The sequence below is a fragment of the Saimiri boliviensis genome, chromosome 11 (assembly GCF_048565385.1).
Source record: "Saimiri boliviensis isolate mSaiBol1 chromosome 11, mSaiBol1.pri, whole genome shotgun sequence".
Classification (NCBI taxonomy): Eukaryota; Metazoa; Chordata; class Mammalia; order Primates; family Cebidae; genus Saimiri; species Saimiri boliviensis.
The window spans coordinates 12583238-12607795 of record NC_133459.1 but is presented as its reverse complement, the minus strand read 5'-3'; the positions used below and the strand labels follow the sequence as shown (position 1 = coordinate 12607795).

Below are 24558 nucleotides of genomic sequence, written 5' to 3'. Positions count from 1 at the left end.
TGTAAAATCAAAATTGCCTAAAGCATCACATGAAAAATTTAACCTAGGTCTGGACTATGTTCTACTATCCTAATAAACTGGACAGACAACACCAGGAAATTCTAGAGAATAATATTTCACTTTAAAATGTTCAGGCAGTAAAGAGAATGCAAAATTCTGGGAGACTTGCTCAAGTTACATTAAAAATTCATTACAACAGTGAAGTCTTATGTATTTGGTGATTTAAATGAATTAAATTTAAGATTCCATGTAACTCTACATGTGCTGCCTCCTCGCTGGGAGCTATCCAACTCTGAAGGATAAAATCAGAATTAAATATCTGTAAACAGAAGCTAGGTCCATCCGATCTTCATTTGGGGAGCTCACCATCTTACTCAGATACACAGTTGATTCCAAATCAGACAAGACTCCAACTGGGAGATTTGCACAGTTGTACCATGGAAGGTCATGGAGGACACAGGCTTCCTAACAGGGCTGATACCACCTCACCAAGGTGGGTTGTGCCTGCTGCCTCCAGTTCGTCTGCCCTACGTCGGTCCTTCATCCATGCACCTAAACTTCCACCCTCTCTACTCTACAGGAATCCAATTCCCATGGTTACCACTGATACTGTAATTACAAAACCCAACAGTTCTTCAGGCTTTATTTGCCTCAAGTTTCTCTTTCACATCCGACAACTTGGTATTTCTTTCATTCTTGGAGTTCCTCCTCCCAGACTTAGGACACTACGATCTAGAACCTCTCTCTTTTGCAGTCTTCCTCTTCTTCCTGCCCCTAGATAAGAAGGCCCTTCTTAGGAAAGCTGAAGACTGGAATCTTGCTTTCACGCTAGGCTGAAGAAAGGCTTTGACGAAAGCATACAGCTAAGCTGAGGGCAAAGACCCTAGAGAACAGGGTAGATAGATGCTGAACTCAATATGCTCAAAGCTGAAAGAGGAACCAGAACACTCTGGAGCAAAAAAAGCCTTGAAAGTCGCCTCTGTTACCTGCACTTCAGGTTAAGTATGAATAAGGCATTATTATACAGCTTTCCAAATTGTTGAAAGTCCAAGGTGTCTTCTGTGAAAGCAGGCCAGCTGTGGCACTAGAACCACTCAGGATACATCTGGTTTGGAGATTATAGAGTTCTCAAAGCAAGATGAAAAGGCTTAACTGGGAGAAGTATAGTACATGTTAAATTAGCCCTATAATTTTTTTTTTTAATCTGCAATAGACTGTGTTGGTAAGGAAGGGGAATCGATTGATAACAGCAGAGTTGTTATCTTAAGAATGGCCCAGGTGATGCTATGTGTGAGATGGTCAAGGTCAACTGGAATTAGACTTCCATTCTGCTGCCTATGTGAGTTTAATGTTCTGCAGTTGGGGTGACAGAGAGGAAGAGGGAAGCTGGAAATGGATACCTAAAGCTAAGTTTTCCGTAACTAATTAACAGTTCATTTCAAAATTCTGAATGCATGCTTTAATATAAGAGAATGACTTGGTACTCTGGAAGTCATCAAATGCCATTAACAAAAGAAACGGGAAACCCGGGCAGAAGGACTGATGGGGACATTAATGTGCCTCAACCAGAGAGGCTTTCAGAGATGTCAGCAGGCGGGTATGGTTATCAGAGGATCACAAGTGGCTGTTACAACTGGTCAAGGAGCGATCAGTGGCAAAGCAAGCCTCAGTGGCAAAGCAAGCCTCGCAGATCTGAAGTGGTAAGACGTTGCAACAGTTAGTATTTATAAAAGTAACATGCCATGCATTCTTCCATAGGTGCCTTTTTCACTGAAAGTAATTTTGAAACTTATCTGACAGTAAAAAATTCTGTTAAGCTCTTTTGGCATAATTCACATCCTTTTCTGCAGTTAAACTCATCAAGAACTATCTGTAATCCTGGAGGTAAATTAAAAATAAAACCTCTCTGGTTTTAAGTAGCTCATGGTATTAAAACACAACTCTAGGTTTTGTTTCCAACAGAAACAGTGGAAAGTTCTAGATTTTGCAGTTCGGCAGATCACAGTATAAATTCCTGAAATGCTTGCTTCCTGCCAGGGGGCTGCTGCACAGCCTCTGCAGCTGTGGAGGCTGCAGGCTCCCCTAACTCTTCCAAATGTCAGGCTCAGGGGAGAACAGCAAAGATCCGTCGGAAAGGAATCCAGGCTTTTACGCTGTCAGAAAAAAACATGACCAAATTCAAGATAAGAAAGCATTAAGTTTCCTTATATTCTTGGAGCCTCAAAAACTGCTGTGGCATGAACAAGATGATTTAGGAAAGTAATGACATATAAACAAGCTGCTGACCTGTTCTACTTTATAATTAATTTCTAGGCTTCCTTCTCATGTTTTTTTAGTAGCCTGAAAAATGTACCTAAAATCTGAAAACCTTACATATAAATAGTGAAGAGGCAACTACAAAATAAAGAACCTAATTCAAGTTATGGACTCAGCCCCCTGCGACCAAAAAAGCAAAGTGGTTGCTGTTGTAGAGGAGGTGTGTTTCCAGTGCCTGGCAACCCTGAAAACAGAGAGGACAGCCACACCTTCAAGAACTCAGCAAAGAAAGTCATGTTTCCCCATTCAAAGACTATGACAAAATTTACAATACTGCATCCTGATGAATTAACTACATCAAGTTTTAAAATATTTTCAAGAAGTAAAAATCTGACATAAATATGAAACAAAATACAATGAAAACATTCAAAATTCATTCTTCACATTTAGTTACAGAAATGCCCATAAGAACAATGGTCAAGCCATATGACTAATTAATAAAATCAGGCTACGATGTATCCACAGAGATAAACTTAAGGAAAATCAAAAGAATATACATTCAGATTTTGGCAGGTGGCTCCCAGTGAGAGAGTACTGATAAGGGTATGATATTTCTATCTGACTGTATTTTCTCAAATAAGCATTTGTTTACATTATGCAAAAAAATACATGATTTTTCATGTATTCAACTCAGAAAAAAACGTTCAGAGAAACACCACGATTCCCAGCAATATCAAATCCACAATGGACACACAGCTATAAAGACTTTAAAGGGATTAAAAATAGAACAGATATTATTAAAGAGCCAAAAATGCTCAGCATTCAAATTACCCCTGTTAACCTTTTGGTAGATATCTTTCAATTCTATGCAACACATCACTTCAAACAAAAAATTAATGTTTCCTCTTTCCAACCACAAACCCCATATTCTTTTTCTTGTTCACTGCACTTGGTTATTATACCCATCATTATTTAAATAAAATATCTAGTTTAAACAATCATGTTGAGTGTCTGCCGGTATTAACCTAAGGGTCAATGTCTTGGCAGTTGGCTGTGATAATCATTCTGTACCTTTATTTTGCTTCTCTTAAAAATGCAAAAACTAGACAATGGCATTTGATTAGGCCACATTTTAACAGGCGTTTACAAAAACAAGAGCATTTACAGAGATATTAAGCTACCTAATCACTCAGCCCCACCGTGAAATGAGGCACATTTAGTCCAGCACAGGTTTTCAGACTCAGCTCCACTACTGCTGATCAACCAGATCCCACCGCGACGGAAGATCTCAACTGTGCCCGGCCACCTCCTTGCCCGCAGCTGTGCCCCTCTCAGCACTTATGGACCAACATATAATCCAAGAAAAAAGACCTGGTACCCCTCCAGGCTTCCGCACGCACACCAGCTGGCACAAACTCATGCCCTCTGGTAAACTCAGAGCTGCCAAGCCTGTACTTCACATTGAAGAACAGGACAAAAACTAAAACATATTATTCTTATAAACTCTTTTAAATCACAAGTTACATTTAAATTCAAATCTAGATTATTATTATTATTATTTTTTTTTTTTTTTTTTGAGACAGAGTCTTGATCTGTTGCCCAGGCTGAACTGCAATGGTACAATCTCAGCTCACTGCAACCTCTGCCTCCAGTGACTCAGGTTATATTCCTGCCTCAGTCTCCCAAGTAGCTGAAATTACAGGCATGAGCCACTATGCCTGGCTAATTTTGTATTTTTAGCAAAGTGGGGGTTTCACTATGTTGACCAAGATGCTCTCAAACTCCTGACCTCAGGTGATCCGTCTGCCTGGGCCACCTGAAGTGCTGGGATTACAGACATGAGCCACCATGCCCAACCCAAATCCAGATTTTTTTAAATAGATTTCCACCTAAACACAAAATTCTACTAGCCTATTCAGCAATGTGTATCTCATTCTTAGATGTGCTAGCTATTCAGACTGTATCAGACTGCTATTCAAATTTAGCCCAAACTTACTATTCTTGATAGATTTTTAAAAAATTTCTTGAGTACTTTGTAAAGTTTTTGGAATCACGGTAAAGTAAATAAGTATTCTGATAATTTTCCTTGGCTGCTTATTAGCTATATAACACTTATGAGCTACAGGGAATACAAATATATATTACTACAAAGATGTCTGCATGCCTGTTTGACACTGTAAAAAACAAGCCCCTCTGCAGAAACGCCCTACTAACGTTAACAAGAAGCAAACTTTGAGTGGAAAAGATTTTCTCGAGAATCCATATTTCATTAAAAATCGAGAAAAAGGAAAGGAAGGATAGTGAAAGCAAGGTGACGAGAGAGAAAGAGAATGAGAAAAGAGGGAGGAGCAGAGGAAGTAAAGTGCCATCCACCAATGGAACTTGGTAAAGCGGGGAAGCCTAAGGAGCTCGCACTGCAGACGTGGCCTTGCTAACAGGTTCTGGCACTGAGAAGGGAGCCTTTCACAGGCACGAAAACTTCCTTGGTGCTGGTATCCAAGGACTATCCCACACTGTCCTTGAGCTGATGCTTTTTCTATTTTTTTTGCCAATATAGGGGTAAAGTAATGCCCACAGGGAACAAATTAAGCCTGGGAGGGAACGCTCACAGAGGACTAGGACTTGAAACAGGCGTCCTTCCTAGGCCAGTGTCCACCGCTGATGGAAAGGGTCTCTCAACCCAACCCACGTACTCATTTCACCTGCTCCCAGAAGGTTACTGTGTCTCCAAGGTCACACGTGCTCCCTGCAAAGAGCTGACCCAAACTGAGGTGAGAAAGTGGACGAGGCTCTTGTCCCCTTCCGCAGTGTGGTGGTGGCACTCAGAATAAAGTAGATCTTTGAGATTACGTTTGGTCCTCAAAAACAGAAACCCATAAAAGTGAAATAGCATGAAACTACATTGTGCAGCCCTTGGGCCATGATTTGATTAATGAGAAATAAACCCATTCGAGGCAGATGGGAACCAACTATGACATATACTGGTAATACTAATGTGATATTGTCGCCAAAAGAAGAAAATGAGGTAATGCATAAAACGAATGCCACACGGTGCCTGGCACAGACTCAATAAATGGAATCGATTGTAAGGAGTATCCACAGTAGATTCTACTAAACAAATTACAGAAAGCACACGCCTACAAATCTCAATTGTCAGCATATGTTCCTTCTTATGAAGACAATGACAATCTGCTTCCACTAACAATTCCTAATTCATCCGTTTGTTTTGTTCATTTGTTGTCCATTGATTCACAGGATCCCACCCAGATATTATTAGAAAAATGTACAAGTCCAACGAGGACAGAAGTTTGAGAGAATTCTGTCCCTCACGTCCACATCAATATATAAATGCTCGAACAGTTTAAGCTGTGAGTATACTTCATTTTTAAAGTCTGTAACCTACTGATTTTATTGCTTCTAACTGTCTCTGCTCGAGTTTGAAAACTGAACATACTGGTTTACTGTGGTGGTTCTTAATCTTTTGGAGAGGAGACTTCAGACCCCTCTGAGTATCAGGTAACACCTAAGGCCCCTCTCCCCATACAGTCACAAATGGATGTAAACACAATTATTTGGTAGACAACACTGGGGGCTCAAGGACTCCTGTGTTATTACAAAGTTAAGTTGTGAGTATGTACAAGCATTGCCTTGCAACACAAGGAATGTACCTGTGTAATCCCTGAAAAAGAACTCCAACTCCTCAGAATGCTCTGTAAAGATGCTGCACAGATAATCAGGACATTTCTTCCCAAGAAACCGGTATCATCAAATTAATTAGTACCTTCTAAGAAAATAATCCTTTCACCCATTTGGCTTTTCCTGATTTCACACCCAGAAAGAATGTTTAAAAAAAAAAAAAAAAAAAAAAATCTGTCATATACAGCCCTGAAATTGCTCTCACATGATTACTTTAAAGGCTGTCTGATAATTTACTATCTAAGAAAATGTTAAGAAAAACTCATTCGCCGGGCGCGGTGGCTCAAGCCTGTAATCCCAGCACTTTGGGAGGCCGAGGCGGGTGGATCACGAGGTCAAGAGATCGAGACCATCCTGGTCAACATGGTGAAACCCCGTCTCTACTAAAAATACAAAAAATTAGCTGGGCATGGTGGCACGTGCCTGTAATCCCACCAGCTACTCAGGAGGCTGAGGCAGAAGAATTGCCTGAACCCAGGAGGCAGAGGTTGCGGTGAGCCAAGACCGCGCCATTGCACTCCAGCCTGGGTAACAAGCAAAACTCCGTATCAAAAAAAAAAAAAAAAAAAAAAAAAAACAAACTCATTCACATAAAATCCTGTTTTAACAGTCATGAGTGCTTTGGACCACAGAACAGTGAGATGTGTTTACTTCTGCCAGGCAAATGGAACAAATCAAATTCCAAGAGTTACCTAATGCACCAACCTATGTCACCACAGGTGTCCTAGTTTGGGTAACAGTGAAATAAGACAGCTTTTAAGAGAGAAGCAGGTTTCTTGCATATGAAGAATTCCTTGGTGCCATGATGCATATATTTAGTTGCAGATCCAAAGATGCCCTTTACCCTTACCTAATTTGAATCACCTTAATTCACTCCACAATGCGAAAGGAAAATAAATGGATTTTAAGAGAACATGCTACACAAGATGGCAAAACTGTTTTTTTATTTTTTTAAAGTGTGTCAACAGGCCAAAGAACAGCAGTTACTACACAATGAATTTTGCTGGTGCCTACCATTACAACAGGATGAAGCAACGGTTGTACCAGAAATGTTCCTATAATGTTCTTACTTAATACTCACAGCAACCCTGTAGGACAGGTAGCTCATATTCCCATTTTACAGACAGGCAAATTAAAGACCAAAACGTGGAGAGTAACCCATCTTAAGTCACAATGCTATCAACTGGTGGAGCTGGTATTTGAATCTGGTCTCTTAATTCTAAGGCTATGTTCTGGTGCATCACAATGAAGTCTGCATATTGTGCATCTCCTAACATTCAAGATGGAGCTGGGCCAGCAAATCTTCCCCTTTCCCCTCCACCCAACATACACATACACTCCAGGCTCACTTTAAACAAGTTATCCATTTTCAAAGTACTGAACAATCTGCACCTAATGCAAAAGGAACAGTGAAGCCCAAGCAATATATTTCCACCCACTAAAAAAAATTTTTTAGGTTTTTTTTTTTTCGCAATGTGCTTAGCATAGAAACTGAAGAGGGAGTAGAAGGAAGCACAAGAATCATTCTCTATGAAAACGAAGTTCACCAATTCCACGTACTTTCTGACAATCACCCATGAAATTTATAGGACTCTGTCTTTAAAATTTGAAAAGGTCAGACAGAAATTAAGTATCACTTTTTCTTGATTTAATATTTTCTACACTCTATTACAACCTCAAATTTTATCTTGGCATACAGACAGTAATTTGCACTATCTTCTATCCTGAATTCCTGGATTTATAATGATAACTGAAAAGAGTTATTAAGAGCTTAACGCAAAGTTCATCTTGCTATCAAACACTCCCATGACCCATCTAACAAGGGAAAGACACTGTGGATTATACCTTTAGCAATTAACAAAATTCCTAAAATCAAGTAAATTTGGAATCTTAAACCCCTGGTCCAAAAATCCAAGATTGAGACCATTAACAACATATATTTTTTATTACTTTTTATTACTGATACTCCCTTTTACTTATTTTCTTGGATGTCAGAGGGAAATTGTAATTTCAACATTAGTGTTAATCTTAAAAAAATTAAGAGTCCATTATGTGTAAATAGACAAGGAGATTGTTCCACATATAAAAGATCAAAACTATAACTATTATCATCATGGTGCTGCCCATAGCATAAACCTGCTACAGAAGAATACAAGACTTAGCACCCAGCTATGACCAACATTCACATCCTCATGGCAAAAGTAACAAGGCACGAGGCGGAAAGCTAGGAACTCTCATTTCTCACAGGCTCTTAGACGTTCTGCTTATGGCCAGTAATCTCTCTATTCCAGAGAAGCAGGCTCTGATAATCCCACACATGAAAGACGAAAATGTAGTCAACAGAACCAGAAAGGCATATATTACATCTCCAACTGTCAAGAGAATGAAAACAGAACCTGAGAGGCCAAATGGTTTAAAAAAAAAAAAACACTCAGAAATTTCATTGTTGCCCATTCTAAATGGCACTGCAACTTCAAACATTGCACAGAATTCCGTTTTGGGGTTCTAAACATGGGTGAACAAACCAGTCTGCCTTCATTTTTGTGGCAGGCGGCGCCTCAGGAAATCTACAAAAGACTAAACCAAGAGGTAGGATTATAAATACAGGAAAAAAGATTGTTTATCATTAGTTTTTCTTAAAAAAAAAAAAAAAAAAAAAAAGACGGGAATTTTAGCCTAAGCAATGCTATATTAGAAGTCAATCCTTTGCTACTGTCCATTAACTGGGAACAGAGAGCGATAATTCATTCACAGCGAAATTAGGTTTTCATTGTTTAGACACTGATTAAACAAGAACATATAAAAATGAAAGTTATGAAAGTATCAAATTAGCAGTATTTTAGATGTCATATTATCTTAGAAACTGATTTTTTTAAATATACCACACACATACACAGTATCATCATCTTATTCGTTAGAATATTCTCTGTATATTAAAAATAAATGTTACGTACTTTAAATAGTAAGCATCTAAAATAACTGCACACTCACTAGATTAGTAAAACTTTCATCAAAATATTTTTATGGATCATGGCCACAGAAGCAGGAATAAGAAGCAGCTAAAATAAATGCTTCAAAATACTGAGAATGCTCTAGTCTCTTATCCAGAATCCCTCAGGACATTTTCCTAACATACGCACTAAGTTTTAACCTTTTAAACAAAGATACCGTCTCCTATTTTTCAGAGAAAAGGTTAGAACAGAAAAAAAATGCTGAAGAAGTTTGCAAAAATGAAAGCACAGACTACTAAACCACAGTTGTGTTTTGCCTACAGTATGTGTTTGGGTGGCTGGGGGGTGTTAACTATTTACTATCTCTTTAAGGAACAATCGAATCAAGCACCCTCAGTAAAAGTTCCAAGTAAAAAAAAGCCACATTGCGGTCTCTTTTCCACTGCTCTGTGTCCTGTTCGCCTAGACGCCTGGCTTGTGTGGCCCTGTGACCTGCAGGTACTGGAGATCTACAGCTACGACGCCGGGACCCCCTAGAAGCCTAGAAATGGAACCATTGACATTTAGGGATATGGCCACAGAATTCTCTCTGGAGGAGTGGCAATGCCTGGACCCTGCACAGCGGAAATTATATAGGAATGTGATGTTAGAGAACTACAGAAACCTGGCCTCCCTGGGCAGACAAGCAACCTCATCAAGCAGCTCCCTGACAGCACAGCCAGGTAAATCCACAAAGATGGGAAAAAACCAGCACAAAAAAGATGAAACCATCATCAAAGACCAGAACACCTCTTCTCCTTCAAGGCATCACAACTCCTCAACAGCACAGAATCACAACTTGACCGAGGAGTGCGACGAATTGACAGAAAAAGGCTTCAGAAGGTGGCTAGTGAGAAACATTTCTGAGCTAAAGGAACATGTTCTAACTCAAAGGAAAGCAAACAAAAACCCTTGAAAAAAAGTTAGACAAAATGCTAATTAGAATAACCAGCATACAGAAGAACTTAGACGACTTGGTGGAGTGGAAAAACACAGCACAAGAACTACGTGAAGTAAACACAAGTTCTAATAGCCAGATCGATAAAGGAGAAGAAAGGATATCAGAGATTGAAGATCAACTCAATGAAATAAAAAGAGAAGGCAAGACAAGAGAAAAAAGAGTGAAAAGAAATGAACAAAGCCTCCGAGTAATATGGGATTATGTGAAAAGACCTAATCTACGCTTGATCGGTATACCTGAATATGACGGCGAGAATGAATCCAAGCTGGAAAACATGTTCCAGGATATTATCCAGGAGAACTTCCCAAGTCTAGCAAGGCAGTCCAAATTTCAAATTCAAGAAATACAGAGAACTCCCCAAAGATATTTCTCAAGAAGAGCAACCCCAAGGCACATAATCGTCAGATTCACCAGGGTTGAAATGAAGAAAAAAATACTAAGGGCAGCCAGAGAGAAAGGCCAGGTCACCCACAGAGGGAAGCCCATCAGATTCACAGCAGATCTCTCTGCAGAAACTCTACAAGCCAGAAGAGAGTGGAGGCCAATATTCAACATCCTTAAAGAAAAGAACTTTCAACCCAGAATCTCATATCCAGCCAAACTAAGCTTTGTAAGTGAAGGAGAAATAAAATCCTTTACGGACAAGGAATTATTGAGAGATTTTGTCACCACCAAACCTGCCCTACAAGAGCTCCTGAGAGAAACACTAAGCATGGAAAGGAACAAGTACCAGTCACTGCAAAAGCAAACCAGTTGGCAAAGACCAAAAATGCAATGAAGAAAATGAGGCAACTAATGGGAAAGAAAACCAGTCAGTAACAAAATGGCAGCATCAAATCACATATAGCAATATTAACATTGAAAGTAAATGGCCTAAATGCTCCAATCAAAAGACACAGACTGGCAAACTGGATAAAAAGTCAGAACCCATCGGTGTGCTGTATTCAGGAAACCCATCTCACATACAAAGACACACATAGACTCACAATAAAGGGATAGAAGAAGATTTACGAAGCAAATGGAGAACAAAAAAAAGCAGGGGTTGTAATCCTAGTCTCTGATAAAATGGACTTCAACAAAGATCAAAAGAGACAAAGAAGGACACTACATTATGGTCAAAGAATCAATCCAACAGGAAGAGTTAAGTACCCTAAATACATACGTCCCCAACACAGGAGCACCCAGATACATGAAGCAAGTTCTTAATGACCTAAAACAAGATTTAGACTCCCACACAGTAATAGTGGGAGACTTCAACACTCCACTGTCAATATTAGATAAATCAGCAGAAAATTAACAAGGATATCCAGGACTTGAATGTAGAGCTGGACCAAGTGGACCTAATACACATATATAGAACACTCCACCCCAAATCCACAGAATATACATTTTTCTCAGTACCAAATTGCACATACTCTAAAATTGACCATATCATTGGAAGCAAATCACCCCTCAGCAAACGCAAAAGAACAGAAATCATAACAAACAGTCTATCAGACCACAGCACAGTCAGAATAGGACTCAGGATCAAGAAACACACACAAACCCGCATAACTACTTGGAAACTGAATAACCTGTTTCTGAGTGTCAACTGGAAACTGTCTCTAAAAAAAAGGAAATACTAGACTTCCATAGAATCAACCCAAACGCCCATAAATGATAGATTGGACAAAGAAAATGTGGTACATGTACACCATGGAATACTACGCAGCCATAAAAAACAAGTTTGTGTCCTTTGTAGGGACCTGGATGAATCTGGAAACCATCATTCTCAGCGAACTAATAAAAGAACAGAAAGCCAAACACCGTATGTTCTCACTCATAGGTGGGTGTTGAACAACGAGAACATGTGGACTCGGGGAGAGGAGCATCACACACTGGGGGTAGTTGAGGGGGTAGGGAGAGACAGCAGGGGATGGGAAGGGAGGGGAAGATGGGGAGGGATAACATGGGGAGAAATGCCAGATATAGTATGCACCTGAAGTAAATAAATTAATTTTAAAAAATAGCCGGAAATGGTGGTGCCAGCCTGTGATCTCAGCTACTCGGGAGGCTGAGGCAGGAGAATTGCTTGAACCTGGGAGGTGGAGGTTGTAGTGAGCTGAGATCGTGCCACTGCACTCTAGCCTGGGCAACATAGTGAGAGTCTGTCCAAAAAAAAAAAAAAAAAAAAAGACACTTATTTTTGAGATGGGGTCTTGCTACGTAACCCAGGCAGGTCTTAGTGTTTTGACCAGAAGCAATTCTCCAACTTTAATGTACCACGTAGCTATTATTACGAATGTGAACCATGATGCCTGGTTCTCTCATAAAGGGATTTTTATCAGGAATTTTTAATTTCTATTTTTAGTAGAGACACGGTTTCCCCATGTTGGTCAAACTGATCTTGAACTCCTGACCTCAGGTGTCTGCCTGCATTGGCATTGCAAAGTGCTGGGATTACAGGCATGAGCCACCTTGCCCAGTTTCTTAGCTCATTTTCAGTGTTCCTTTTATCTTCTCTAAGTGAGTAGCCTTGGAAATAGTCTTATTTTCACCATGTGTTTAATCATGAACATGTATATTCTTTGTGTGAGAAAAACACTTTAATGATTTAAAGGTAATTTTTTTTTTCTTTTTTTTTTTTTTTTTTTGAGATGGAGTCCTGCTCTGTCACCCAGGCTGGAGTGCAATGGCGCAATCTCGGTTCACTGCAACCTCCGCCTCCCAGATTCAAGCAATTCTTCTGCCTCAGCCTCCCAAGTATCTGGGACTACAGGCAGGTGCCACCACCCCCAGCTAATTTTATATTTTTAGTAGAGACGGGGGTTTCATCGTGTTAGCCAGGATGGTCTCAAACTCATGACCTCATGATCTGCCCACCTCGGCTTCCCAAAGTGTTGGGATTACAGACATGAGCCACCACATCCGGCGATTTAAAGGTAATTTAAAAAAAGAAAAAAAAAAAAAAAAAAAAAAAAAGCCACATTGCATTTGGCTACAAACTCAAGAAGCTTTAAAAATTTTATACAGACATACATATTCTAAGAATCTATTGTGGAATAAAGACAAGGAGGAAATCAATGAGTCCTCCTCATTAGGAAAATTCAAGAGCACACACCTATAGGTCAGGGCAACTCTTCACCTTCTGGTCTCCTTTAGTGTTTCTCCTCTGGAATGAGTCAAGCAGCTAGAATAGGAAAGCTTTATCAGCAAACAAAACCTCTTAAGAAGGTACTGCTTCAAACAGTTCAAGTGTATTCTTCTTAAATGAAAAAGTGAAAAAAAAAAAAAAGCTATCCCACTCGACAAACTTTCTGGCAAAACAAATAAACAAAATGTTACCTCCTAAAACTGAAAAAACTAACAAGCATGATGTAACTCAATTATATCTACAAACAAATCAGAACTGTACTTACAGTTTCTGTAATAATCTTTAGGGCGCACATTAATTAAAGCATGTTCAATTATCTATAACATTCAGCTCAAGAAAACTTTAAAATGTATACTTTTATTGGTAGAACAGCCAGACTGTTAAGCCAGTCTCAACACAAGACCAGTGCTGCCAAGTTGGAAGCTAATCATCAGCTTCTCATCAATAGGACAGAACGAAAGAGCTCTCTAATTCTAGACTCGATCCTCTGCACTGCAGAGGGAGCTGGGCAAGAGCAATCTCTGTCTCACTGTGCTCTTTTGGTTTCAAACTAACGGCAAAATAATATAAAACCTAAGAGAAAGAAAATATTCATTGGAAACCTAGAACAACAAATATATCATTTAAAAAACACTTGACAGACAACAGCTAGCAAGGGGTAAAAACTCATAATCTGTGTTTTTAAAAACTGTTTATCTGGGGTGCTCAAAGGAATGCAACACACCTATGCAACTCATAAATCTCCAAAGCAAAAATAACTGAAGGTGTCACCATAACTGATCTTTCCTACACCAAAGACTTCACTTAATCACAGTCTTGCTATTTAAAGTGGGCACGTCTCACGGTGAGCAGTGAAAATTCACCTTGGCTAGTCAGTAACGCAAATAAAACACTGCAACTTAGACAGTTTATCTGTGCTAATTAGAAACACTGTGCATGAAAACTGGACTTAGGTAAGACAGAGCCTTTAATTCAGGGCCTGTGTGAACTTGGCCAAAGCATGTAGCCCCTTGGAGCATCAGTTTCCTCTTCTACAATTGATGATAACTGACCTCGACTTTGCAGTGTTATTGGGAGGATTAGCTATAGTATACACAGAACCACTAGCACAATGCTAGAAACAAGGGGAATTGCTGTCATTGTCACCATCAATAGAAATGAGTGATTCATGGCATGACATGATGTGCAAATAAGTGTCAAGGCATGACATATGTCCATATCAAAATACACTGTACAAATAAATTCAGCCAAGAACCCTTGTAATGTATGAAAACTGGTTTAATCTGAGTGGCTAAAAGAAAAACAGCTACTTTCAGTATGTCTTTTTCACTTAAGAAACAATGGCATTTTCAAATAACTTTTGCTTCTCCATGTCATTCAGCTCCTCTAAACTATTTCAACCAAATTATGAGCACTAATAAAATACTCTCAGCCAGATGAATGGTCAAAATAAAAGTCAAGGCCTGTGCCTGGCAGCATGTGAAATATAAACAAGCAATCTAATGCCTACAAAGTACCATGCCAGTCTACCTGAAACTTCAACTCCAGCTCCCCATACAACCTTTAACTAAAAGAAATGCCCATTTTTAACCTCCATAATGGTGTTTTTGGGATATTTAGCCAATTCCTCAATTCTTTAGAGGCAACTTTAAATACAAAACTCCACCCTGTGCATGCCTGTAACACCAGCTATTAGGGAAGCTAAGGAAGACGGCTTCAGCTCGGGAGATGGAGTCCAACCTGGCAACACAGAGACCCTGTCTCTACAAAATAAATAAACAAACTTTAAAAGTTTTTTTTTAATAAAATAAAAAACCACACCCTCCTCTCTGTAATACTCCTATGAACATTAGTTTGAATATCGTTAACAGCTATCTGTAAACTGAAACATGTAACTAAATAAAAATTCATAATTTAGAAAAAGAACATAGCGTACATACTGAAGGCAAGCACATAAAATTGGGTTTTTTACTTTCAAATTATAAGTGGATTTGTAAAAATCAACTAAAGTATTTTGAACTAACTATAAGGGTCTTGTTACCTCTTTCGTATCCTTTAGAAAATGTAATCATCATCAAACCTTTTTTCTGTGTTAGGAAGTCTCACCTTCCAATTTACCTATGGACAAGAGAACCAAAATAACCACCTAAAAACAGAGCACAGCGTGGTTCCCAATACACATAATTATGATGTTTAAAACTTTTTAATCATGGCATATGTCAGGATTTGTGCAAAGTTTTAGTCCACATAATTTCCCTGTAAACAAGGACAGATATAAGAATCAAAGGCACAAAATGAAAATACTGACCGACATCTTTATCTCAGTTCGGAGCAATTCAGCAGCGGCAGCAGAACTGCGTTGTTTTTTTTTTAATTCCCTAACTCCTACTGTCGAAAAAATACTAATTAAAACAGTACTGAGCTTTTAAAAACAGACCACCACAACACCAGCAGAGAGTTCATCCTGGCAAGCAACCACCAGTGACAGAACACTCAATGCTCAGCAAAGGCACCCTCAGGAGGCAGCCAGAAAGCTAGAGCAGAGACAGGCCCCTCCAAGACTGACCAAGCCGGAAGCAGCTTATTTGTGTCCAACGCCACAAGGTTGCCAGCATAAAGCCAGACACAGGAACACTGCCATGTCCAAGTGCTCCACATCCTGCTCCGGCACCTGCAAACAGGAACCACAGGCCAGTGCCCTGTGAGTGGGCACAGGACCTGCCCACCAGGCACCCAGTAGGCATAAGGCCCATCTTCAGACACAGGCCTCTGTCATTCAGCTTACAGTCTGAAACAGAGCTGCCAGCTGCTAGGAAAGGTTAGGAGATCCAACTCCACGGAAGCCCGACCACTCTGCGTTTATTGAATGTATGCTCTAATTTCAACCTCAAATGGAACCAATATTGTCACTTCAGTTGTTGCCAACCACATGTGGCCAAAAAGCTGCATATTATATAAAGAAAAGGCATGGAAAACCTGGTTCGAATTCTGACTGTGATACTCATTGGCAGAGGAATCTCGGACAAGTTTTCCAGTTTTGGAAGTGTCCATTTCCTGCCCCATCACCAACCAGAACACCCACTAAGTCTGACCTGCATGTGGCTGTAACGAAACAGACCTGGAGACTCCGCACTGGAGGAAGACGGTGCCTGCTGTAGTCATCTACCCTCGCCCCACCAACCAACCCAGCCGCTTGGTGCAGCACCTGGCAGAAAAAGGGCCAATATATGTCCTTTTGCAGAACTAAGTTTCATACTCCAAAAATACTCATGTAAGCTATTTTATAATGAGCAGGCTAATAGAACTGGGTCCGTCTTCCTAGAGCCCTCAGCCCCTCGAACTTCCTGTGTCATTTATGTCACAACCTCAGAAAGGTCACCCCTGGCCACCCACCAACAGTCAGGCCATACAACCTACCCTACGACACACTATTGACATTACAAGGCATGCCTACTTCATCTGTTGGCCTGCAGTCCCCACTCTCCAGAATGTGATTCTATGTGAACAGGGACCCTTCTCATTTTAGTTCTTTGCTGAAACTCCAGCCCCCAGAATGGTACCTGACACAGACGCAAGGAATACTTGTTAAATAACAGAGAGGAAGACCATCCACACAGTTACAACTTCTCAGCCCCCAAGGTTCCTCTTAATGTTCTCCTCGTTCCTCTCTCTGTTCTGAAATGTCCCCATCCTGCCACCCTTTCTACATAAAGCCTCCCTAGCCAGCCCAGCCCAGCTCAGCATCCCTTTTTCCTCCTCGTAGGGAGGGCAACAGTCCTTACTGCCTATACCATCTGTTTAGCATTTTTTTTTTTTTAAAGTACCTTAGACTGAGTTATCTTTGCATACGGCTCTCTTACCTCCCTAAATGTTAAGTTTCTAAAGGCTTGTTATTCAACACCTTTATTGAAGAATTTCAAATATATACAATTTCAAAAGACTTTAGTGTTCTTCACAGTACCAAGGTTTTTAATTTAAACAATTCTGATGGTAAAGACAGATAAAATATCACTTTGCTAAGCTGATTATAATTTAACTGTTCTGCGGTGACTAAAAGTCATGGCGATAAATGCTTATAAACTAGTTGATATTCTCAGGCACTATTTAAGGCTTTTATGAAGGACTACCGGAACCTACTAAATGACCTTACAAAACCTATTCTTTATCATTCATTGCTGATTTTTGTTATAAACTTTGTCTTCTTCAATGCCCAGCTTTCAGGTATAAAACTTCCTGCTGCTATAAATATAAACTCTTTTCTTCTAATTTGCTGTGAACAGTGAGGTCAACAGGTTAGAACTAGGCCAAAACAAGGGTGAATCAGCACAGAATGAGGCTGTGACATAGGAAGAAAGAGGGAAAGAAGATACCCAATGCTTACTCTGAGCTTCCACAGGTGCTCCATAAATCCCCACTGAATAAATGAGTCACCAAGTCAGTAGTTCCTCCGCAGGTAGCTGGGAAGTAAATGCCAACCCTGTTCTGAGACGTGGTACTTACATTTCCAAGAGCCCACGGCTTCACAGAGCATGTTTTTATTATCTCACTTGCTCTTGACAACTTTGTGAGGTTAGGTGGCACAAGTATCATCGATATTATGATATTCATTTTTACGGCTAGGGAAACTTCGTCTCAGAGAGGTGACATGAGTCCTCCAAAATCGCATACCTGGTAAACACCCAGGCATCCCGTTTTTCATTCCTTCCACTAAGCCCATTTGTAGAAAGCCACTGTTGTTTCTCCAGGTTAAAAGAACTTCAGAAGGCTCTTACGCAGCTGAGAAAGCAGGGAAAATACTGCCATGATAGTCTACATTCTGGAAGAGCATTTGCCAACAGTCATTGCTTATTGCTGACAAGCAAATTCAATTTCTCATTTCTCATCAAAACAAACAGGACAGAGATCAAGAAAATGAGAAATACTTCTAAATTTGACCATTTCTATGCCATTTTATAATTGTAATCTTTCTATGATTCACATTAAAATAACCTGAAACACCTGACACTACAAACCCTCCTTGCTCTCTAACTGAAAGTTTAATCTATTTCATCCAAGCAACATGTTTTCCATTGTACAGAGGCTGCTCAGATATGTAAAAAGTGAAGATCAATCACAAAGCTGAGAATCCAAATTAAACTCTAGTTTAAAATGTCTGTTGTATGCCCATCTTTGGCCCATGGGCAAAACTGCATGCTCCATGGTCGCAGACAATATGAACTGTGTTCTCACAGCACTGCGTTCTTTTCCTTCAACACATTTGTGCAAGTCCTTGCCAATCAATGAATATTTATTGAGGGCCCACTACATGCCAACCATCTAGGCACTGATCAGCTATTTACTGATTTAATGATGATTTCCCCCAAGAGATTACAGGCGCCATGAGAAGTTACTGCTGCCTTTTTGCTCATCACTGTGCGGTACAACAGAGGACAGTGCCTAGCACACAGAATGGGCTAAATACACATTAGATGAATGAATGAATATGGGGGAGGGAGGGAAGGGAAGAGAGAGGGGAGAAGTGATGAGGGTAGAGAGGAGAAGGGTCCACTACTTTGGATGTAAAGAAATTAGGGCTTTGCCCTGCCCAAACAAGCCTATGATCCAACAGCAATCTGATGAATTCTAAAAGGCACCACATGCAACGCACAGCTGTAAGCATAGCAGCTGTCATGCAAAGAAGCTGAGGTCCAGAACTATGAGGAATTCAGCCCTTTGTTTTTTGCTCTGTCTCAGAATGAAAATGAAGTCAGGCCCACTGTCAATCTACCTGTCCGCTGCATGTATTCAACATGCGGCTTTCAGCAATACTAAGTCAACATTGCCTCTGAAAGACATTTATGTTGATTCACTCTCTGACATCACTACCTGAAAAGATATTATTTAAATGTTTGAGGTCACACATAAAACCTAAATAGAAATGAGTTAATATAAAAAAAAAAAATCTCCATTTCAGGTCTTTGCAAGCTATAAGTTGGTTCTGACTATTTATTTAAAAGTAAAAAAAAAGGTTTGACTCATTATTTAAACTCTTCAAAGTTTAAGTCTTAGCCAACAGGTCTCTTTCCCAGTAAGCTGTTAAAAACAGACTAAGTTCCCAGAGTGAGCTTTGTGTAAGTCTTATAATTAAAACCTAGGATTCTGGGTTATAGGCTGCCCAGAATAGTACAAAACAATAGGATAATAAGAAATATGAACTATTTAAGTCAATATAAAACACAGCCGTCTATGCAGGTATAAAATTGCAGATATTAAGTTCACATATCACTAATACAGCAAAAAGTACATGTTCAAGTTTTCCCCACATCCAACTAAGAGAAAAATTAATTTACAGATAGATTAAAAAAACAAAAGAGTAATGATGTACGTTCTAATAAACAGGCACACCAAAGTATGCCAAACAGAGAAAAGCATTAAACTGAGGTTGCTATTAAACTACAAATCTATTTAAGTACATGAGTTAGTTACGACTAGTGGCACAGTAAAGAGAGTCCTCCCCATCTCCAGCCCCCTACATATCACAACTTACCTGGAAGGCTGGTAACATTAAACAAAATGAATACGAAATAAAGGAACAAGTTGAATTACATAAAAAGTTTTCATTGCAACCAATTAAGCACTAAGCCTAATAACAAAATCCCAGTACCCAGTTAAAGTTAAAAAACAAAAACAAAAACAAACAACCGGGAACTTTCTAGACCCTGATCATCTGATTCAGGATCAAAAGCGTTTAACAGTCTAAAGCAGTGACTAAATCACATCAATAAATAGACAATGCATATTCAGTAAAAGGCCTACCAACTGTTCCATGGGGGAGTTAATTGTATTTCCATTTCGTGGTGATATACAAAGAATACATACTTGAAAAATCAAAACAGACTTCTTGCCTACATTCCTTAATGACGATTTTAGTATTTTCCCAAATCGAGTTTACGGTATGATTTTAATTACACTATGTCTTCCAGCACTCACTTTGCAATGTTGGGTAAAGGATGGACCTGTTTGTTCAGATGACTAAAAAATTTACTTAAGACCTAAGGTGAGAAAAAACAAAAACAAAAACCTGCATTTGTATCAGTAAGAAACTACCATACTGTGCCTTGGCATATTTTCAAACTGGAATCTACGACCGATTCCTGAGTTCACATTAAAATTCTTCATTAAAAAAAAAAAAAAAAAAAGTCCCAACGTGTCAGTATGCCAGCTGGAAATATGATACAGCCAACCAAACTATTTTCCTACCCAGAAATTATCCCCTCCCTTTCTAAGTGTGACTACACTTTACCTTTTGTTCGGAATCATCAGAAGTCGTAAAACTATGAGAACCGCGTCAAAACGACAGAACAGCACGCTCTCTAACTTCCACCACCCCCTGGGCATCCTCTCGGAAGCCCACCGCGCCCGCAGCCTCCCCGCCCTCCCCGCCGCCGCCCGACTCTGCCCCTGCCTCCCCCGCTCCCCCGCCCGACTCCGCGGCCGACGCAGCCCGCGTCCTGAGCTGCGGGCCCGAGTCTGAGCAGCCGTGCTGTCAGGCCGGCCCCGAGAAGGCTCGGGCGCCCGCCGTGCGCGCGGATGCGGAGCGGGCTCAGGGTGCCCGCGGGAGAGCGTCCGGCCCGGGAGAGACGTCCGCGCACTTTCCGCAGCCCGGGCTCGAAGTCACAAGTTAGGAAACAGCCCGAGCGAGCGGCGGCCGTGATTCAGCAGCGGGGCCGGGCCGGCCGGCCGGCCGGGCGGGAGGGCGGCGATCGCAGGGCCCGAGCGGGACCGCGGGGCGGGAGCAGGGCCGGGGCCGGGCCGAGTCCGGAAAAGGTCACTAAGACGCCGCGGGCGCCGCCGTCCGAGCCCACGACCCGCCTCGCGGTCAGGCCAGCAGCGGCGGGGGCGGCACGGCGGCGTCGCGTGCGGGCGTGGCGCTGGGGCCGGGCGGGCCGGGGGGCTCCTACCTTTCCGGCTCTTGGGGGAGCTCCGCTTACTCCGGGCGCTGGCTCGCTCTTCCTCAATCGCAGCTGCTATCTCAGGGTTGTCTTCCCCATTGTACCAGACCAGGAGCTCCTCGCCCGGCGCGATTGGCTGCGGGGAGAGAAGAGACAAGCGCCGGGCCAATCAGAGCGGCGGTTGTTGGCGGGGGCGGGGCGCGCACCGGGACGCGGGAGGGAGCGGCGCCGATGGCAAACAGCTGTCGGCGGCGGCGCCGCGCGCACCCGGCCAGCAGGAAGGGCTCCCGGCCCCAGGCGGACCGCGCCGGCGCCCGGAACCCTCTGCTGGAGGGAGGACCGCACCCGCGGCGCCGGGCGAGGGGCGCGGGAGGCCAGGTGACGGGCAGCGGAGCCCGGGTGCTGCCACAGCTTCCTGTTTCAAGCCTCACGACGGCCTACGCACGGGAAAAAATAAAACATGGGACCATTTTGCTCACGAAATCTAAAGTCGAGAAATGTAAAGCGCGCGGCGTGGAAAGCGGAGTGCTGAAAGATAAAGACCCCCGCGCGTTACAGACCCCGAGAGCAACTTCGGCAGGACGAGGAGGAGGAACCACGCGCAAGCACTTAACAGCTGCGCCGCGGTTTCTATCCCAGCGCCTCCAACGGGAGGCCGCCCGGGGCCACCAGCCTGCTCGGGTCCGGGGAGGTCCGTGCCTCGCCCTTTGGACCGGACATCAGACTTGTACATTTTAACTTTCGAATATAGCAGGAAGCATCTCCCATGCATTATGCTCCTAAACCATCACATTCTTAAGCCATGTATGACTGGGAGTAGTGAGGACCACCATCAAACTGATTCCACGCAGAACAAGATCCAGAAGAAAAAACACACTGGATGCAAAGTTTACATCCCTAGAATTTGGGGAAACAGCTTATTGGTTTCTCTCACAACGACAGATGTGTTCGAAAGTTTCAAGGGTATCAATACAAATAAAATTGTATTTAAAACCCACTGAATGAAAATGAGAATCCATGAGTCCAGCATGATGTGAATGAAGGAAGGAAGGAACAAGTAAATAAAAAGGAAAGCTCTTCCTTAAAGGAGATGCCAACTAATCAGTAAAAAAGAAATGTTGATTAGAAAATTGCCATTTGGCAATCATTACAGTAATGATTGATTCAAGCAAGAATCAATCATAAATGGATGCTAAAAGTAGGTAAAAGGAGTAACAAAATACATAGCCTCAGAATATCTCCCCATAAAATGTTTATTAATTACAAAAGAAAAAAACACTTTAGTAATAAGACAAATCAACAGCATGTCTCCTAATACGATGCACAGAAAACAGCATCACTTCCGGTAGATTTCTGCACAAAATGCTTACACAGAATTTAATCATGATGAAACATAAGAGAAGCTCAAACTCTGGGACGTTCTGTAAAATAACCAACCAGTTCTCAAAACTAAAAGATTATAAAAGATAAAGACTAAGGTACCATCCAAACACGTGACGTGACAACAGACGTGAAAACATTTTACAAAGACATGATTGGAACAACTGACAGAATCTGAGTAAGATGTACATATTAGCTAATAAAATAATGTGTTGGTAGTAGCTTCCTGATTTGGATCATTGCACAATGGTTATCTAGGAGAGTGATCCTGTGTGTTTTGTGTTTTTTGTTTTTTTCTGGGAGGGAAATTCCACCTACAGTTTGGAAACAAATAGTTCCTCACTTCAACATACCTTCTAGTCTAGATGAAGCCCTTAAAAGCAAATGCTACTTCGTTTAATTCTCTGTAGAACTCTCACTGTTTATATAGTCCAAATTTTAAAGTACTCTAAATTCTTTAAAATAAAAGGCAGCTGTTTCCTTTGCTCTCCTCCACCCCGAAGAAAAAAATCTGCCTTTCTCTTATTTTTGAACCAGTTAAATCTAACAAAAAAATTTAATATACAAGATGTTAATGAGTGAAGACAGCCTCACAAACACCTTTGGCATTCTGATGAGCTAGTCTGTTGAAAGAACAGGCTTATGTTAAAGAAAACTGTAGATGAAATGTGTAGTTTCTGTATTTTTTGTTGTTAAGTCACATATTTAAGAAATGGTGGTATCAACTAATATTTGAAATGACTAGAGTTCTCAGAAATACGTAAAGTCTTAAAAACCAAAGCAAAAAAGAGCACGGGAAGGAGTGAGGACAAACGCACTCCCCACATATTCCCCACTGAAATGGCATAACCAGAGAACTAGCGGGAAGGTATCACTGGACATTTTCAAGATTCCTCTAAGAAAAAGAGCTTAAGTTTCCCTGTTCTCTCCATTGCAGTTGTCAGGGAAGTGCTAACTGAACTAGCAACTTGGTGAAGTTAAATATCCACACAAATGCCCCTTGGGAGGGCACTCATGTCCTAAGATATTCTTGTTGCTGCAAAACGCACAAACTAAAAACACACCAGAATCTGTACCACAAATCAAATACGAAAGTTCTAGCACTGGCGAAGTGTTAGAACAAAAGGAACATATTTGTTAGCTGCTGAACAGCTTTCAAATTTATTAGTGACCATAGTGGCTCATGCCTGCAATCCCTGACCTCTGGGAGGCTGAGACAGGCAGATCACTTGAGGCCAGGAGTTTAAGATCAGCCTGAGCAATATGGTGAAACCGTGTCTCTACTAAAAATACAAAAATTAGCCAGGCGTGGTGGTGCATGCCTGTAGTCACAGCTATTCAGGAAGGATCACTTGAGCTTGGAAGGCAAAAAAAGGCCAGGCGTGATGGCTCATGCCTGTAATGCCAACACTTTGGGAGGCCCAGACGGGTGGATCACGACGAGGTCAAGGCTTTGAGACCAGCCTGGCCAACATGGTGAACCCCATCTCTACTAAAGATACAAAAAATTAGCTGGGCGTGGTAGCATATCCCTGTAATCCTTGCTACTCAGGAGGCTGAGGCAGGAGAATCCCTTGAACCCAGGAGGTGGAGGTTGCAGTGAGCCAAGATCACGCCATTGCACTCCAGCCTGAGCCACAGGGCAAGACTACATCTTAAAAAAAAAAAAAAAAAAAAAAACAGTCGTAGAAAACAAAATAAAATTATTGGCAACTTGAAATGGTTATATTACAGAGCTATATATGCTTCTCAACTTTATATTAAAACAGCTACACCAATGGACCCTTATGATGAGAAAAATAATCATATATATTTTTTAAATCAAAGTTTGTTTTCTTCCATACTATGTTGTTTTTTTCTTCTGCACTGATTAGCATTTTTAAGTTAAATTCAAAAGAGAAACTACTCCTTTCAAAAAGGAAATATAAATCCACATTTTAAAAAAAGTCAGAAAACCAAACAACCTCTCTTTAAATATATTTTGATGTTAAAGAAAAAATTAACAACAAAGATTTTAAACTCTTCCAACTTTCTCTTTGGGTTCAGAAAGGTATAAAACCAAGAATCTGCTCCATGTTCTCTTCTTTAAACATCAGTATATATAAAATAAACTTGAAATTTTACCAAACAAATCGGGAGGAAGCAAGGGTTCTAATGTTCCCCATACTGGGTGAGGAATACTGGAAAAATGTGCCTAAATCTGAAAAATAT

General features: G+C 41.0%; 1 protein-coding gene across 9 annotated transcripts in view; it reads right to left on the bottom strand.

Moving 5' to 3' along the window:
* PRDM2 (PR/SET domain 2) overlaps positions 1 to 24558 on the bottom strand; it is a 124705-nt gene that overhangs the window by 53411 nt on the left and 46736 nt on the right. For 7 of the 9 annotated variants that reach the window (XM_074380093.1, XM_074380090.1, XM_039474047.2 and 4 more), the window contains one exon: positions 20977 to 21103. The exons of 1 other annotated variant lie outside the window; for it this stretch is intronic. In XM_074380093.1, coding sequence (XP_074236194.1) covers positions 20977 to 21103 — 127 coding nt within the window. Of the gene's footprint in view, positions 1 to 20318; positions 20435 to 20976; positions 21104 to 24558 lie in introns of those variants that run through there. One more of the 9 variants, XM_074380094.1, reaches the window with a different exon arrangement.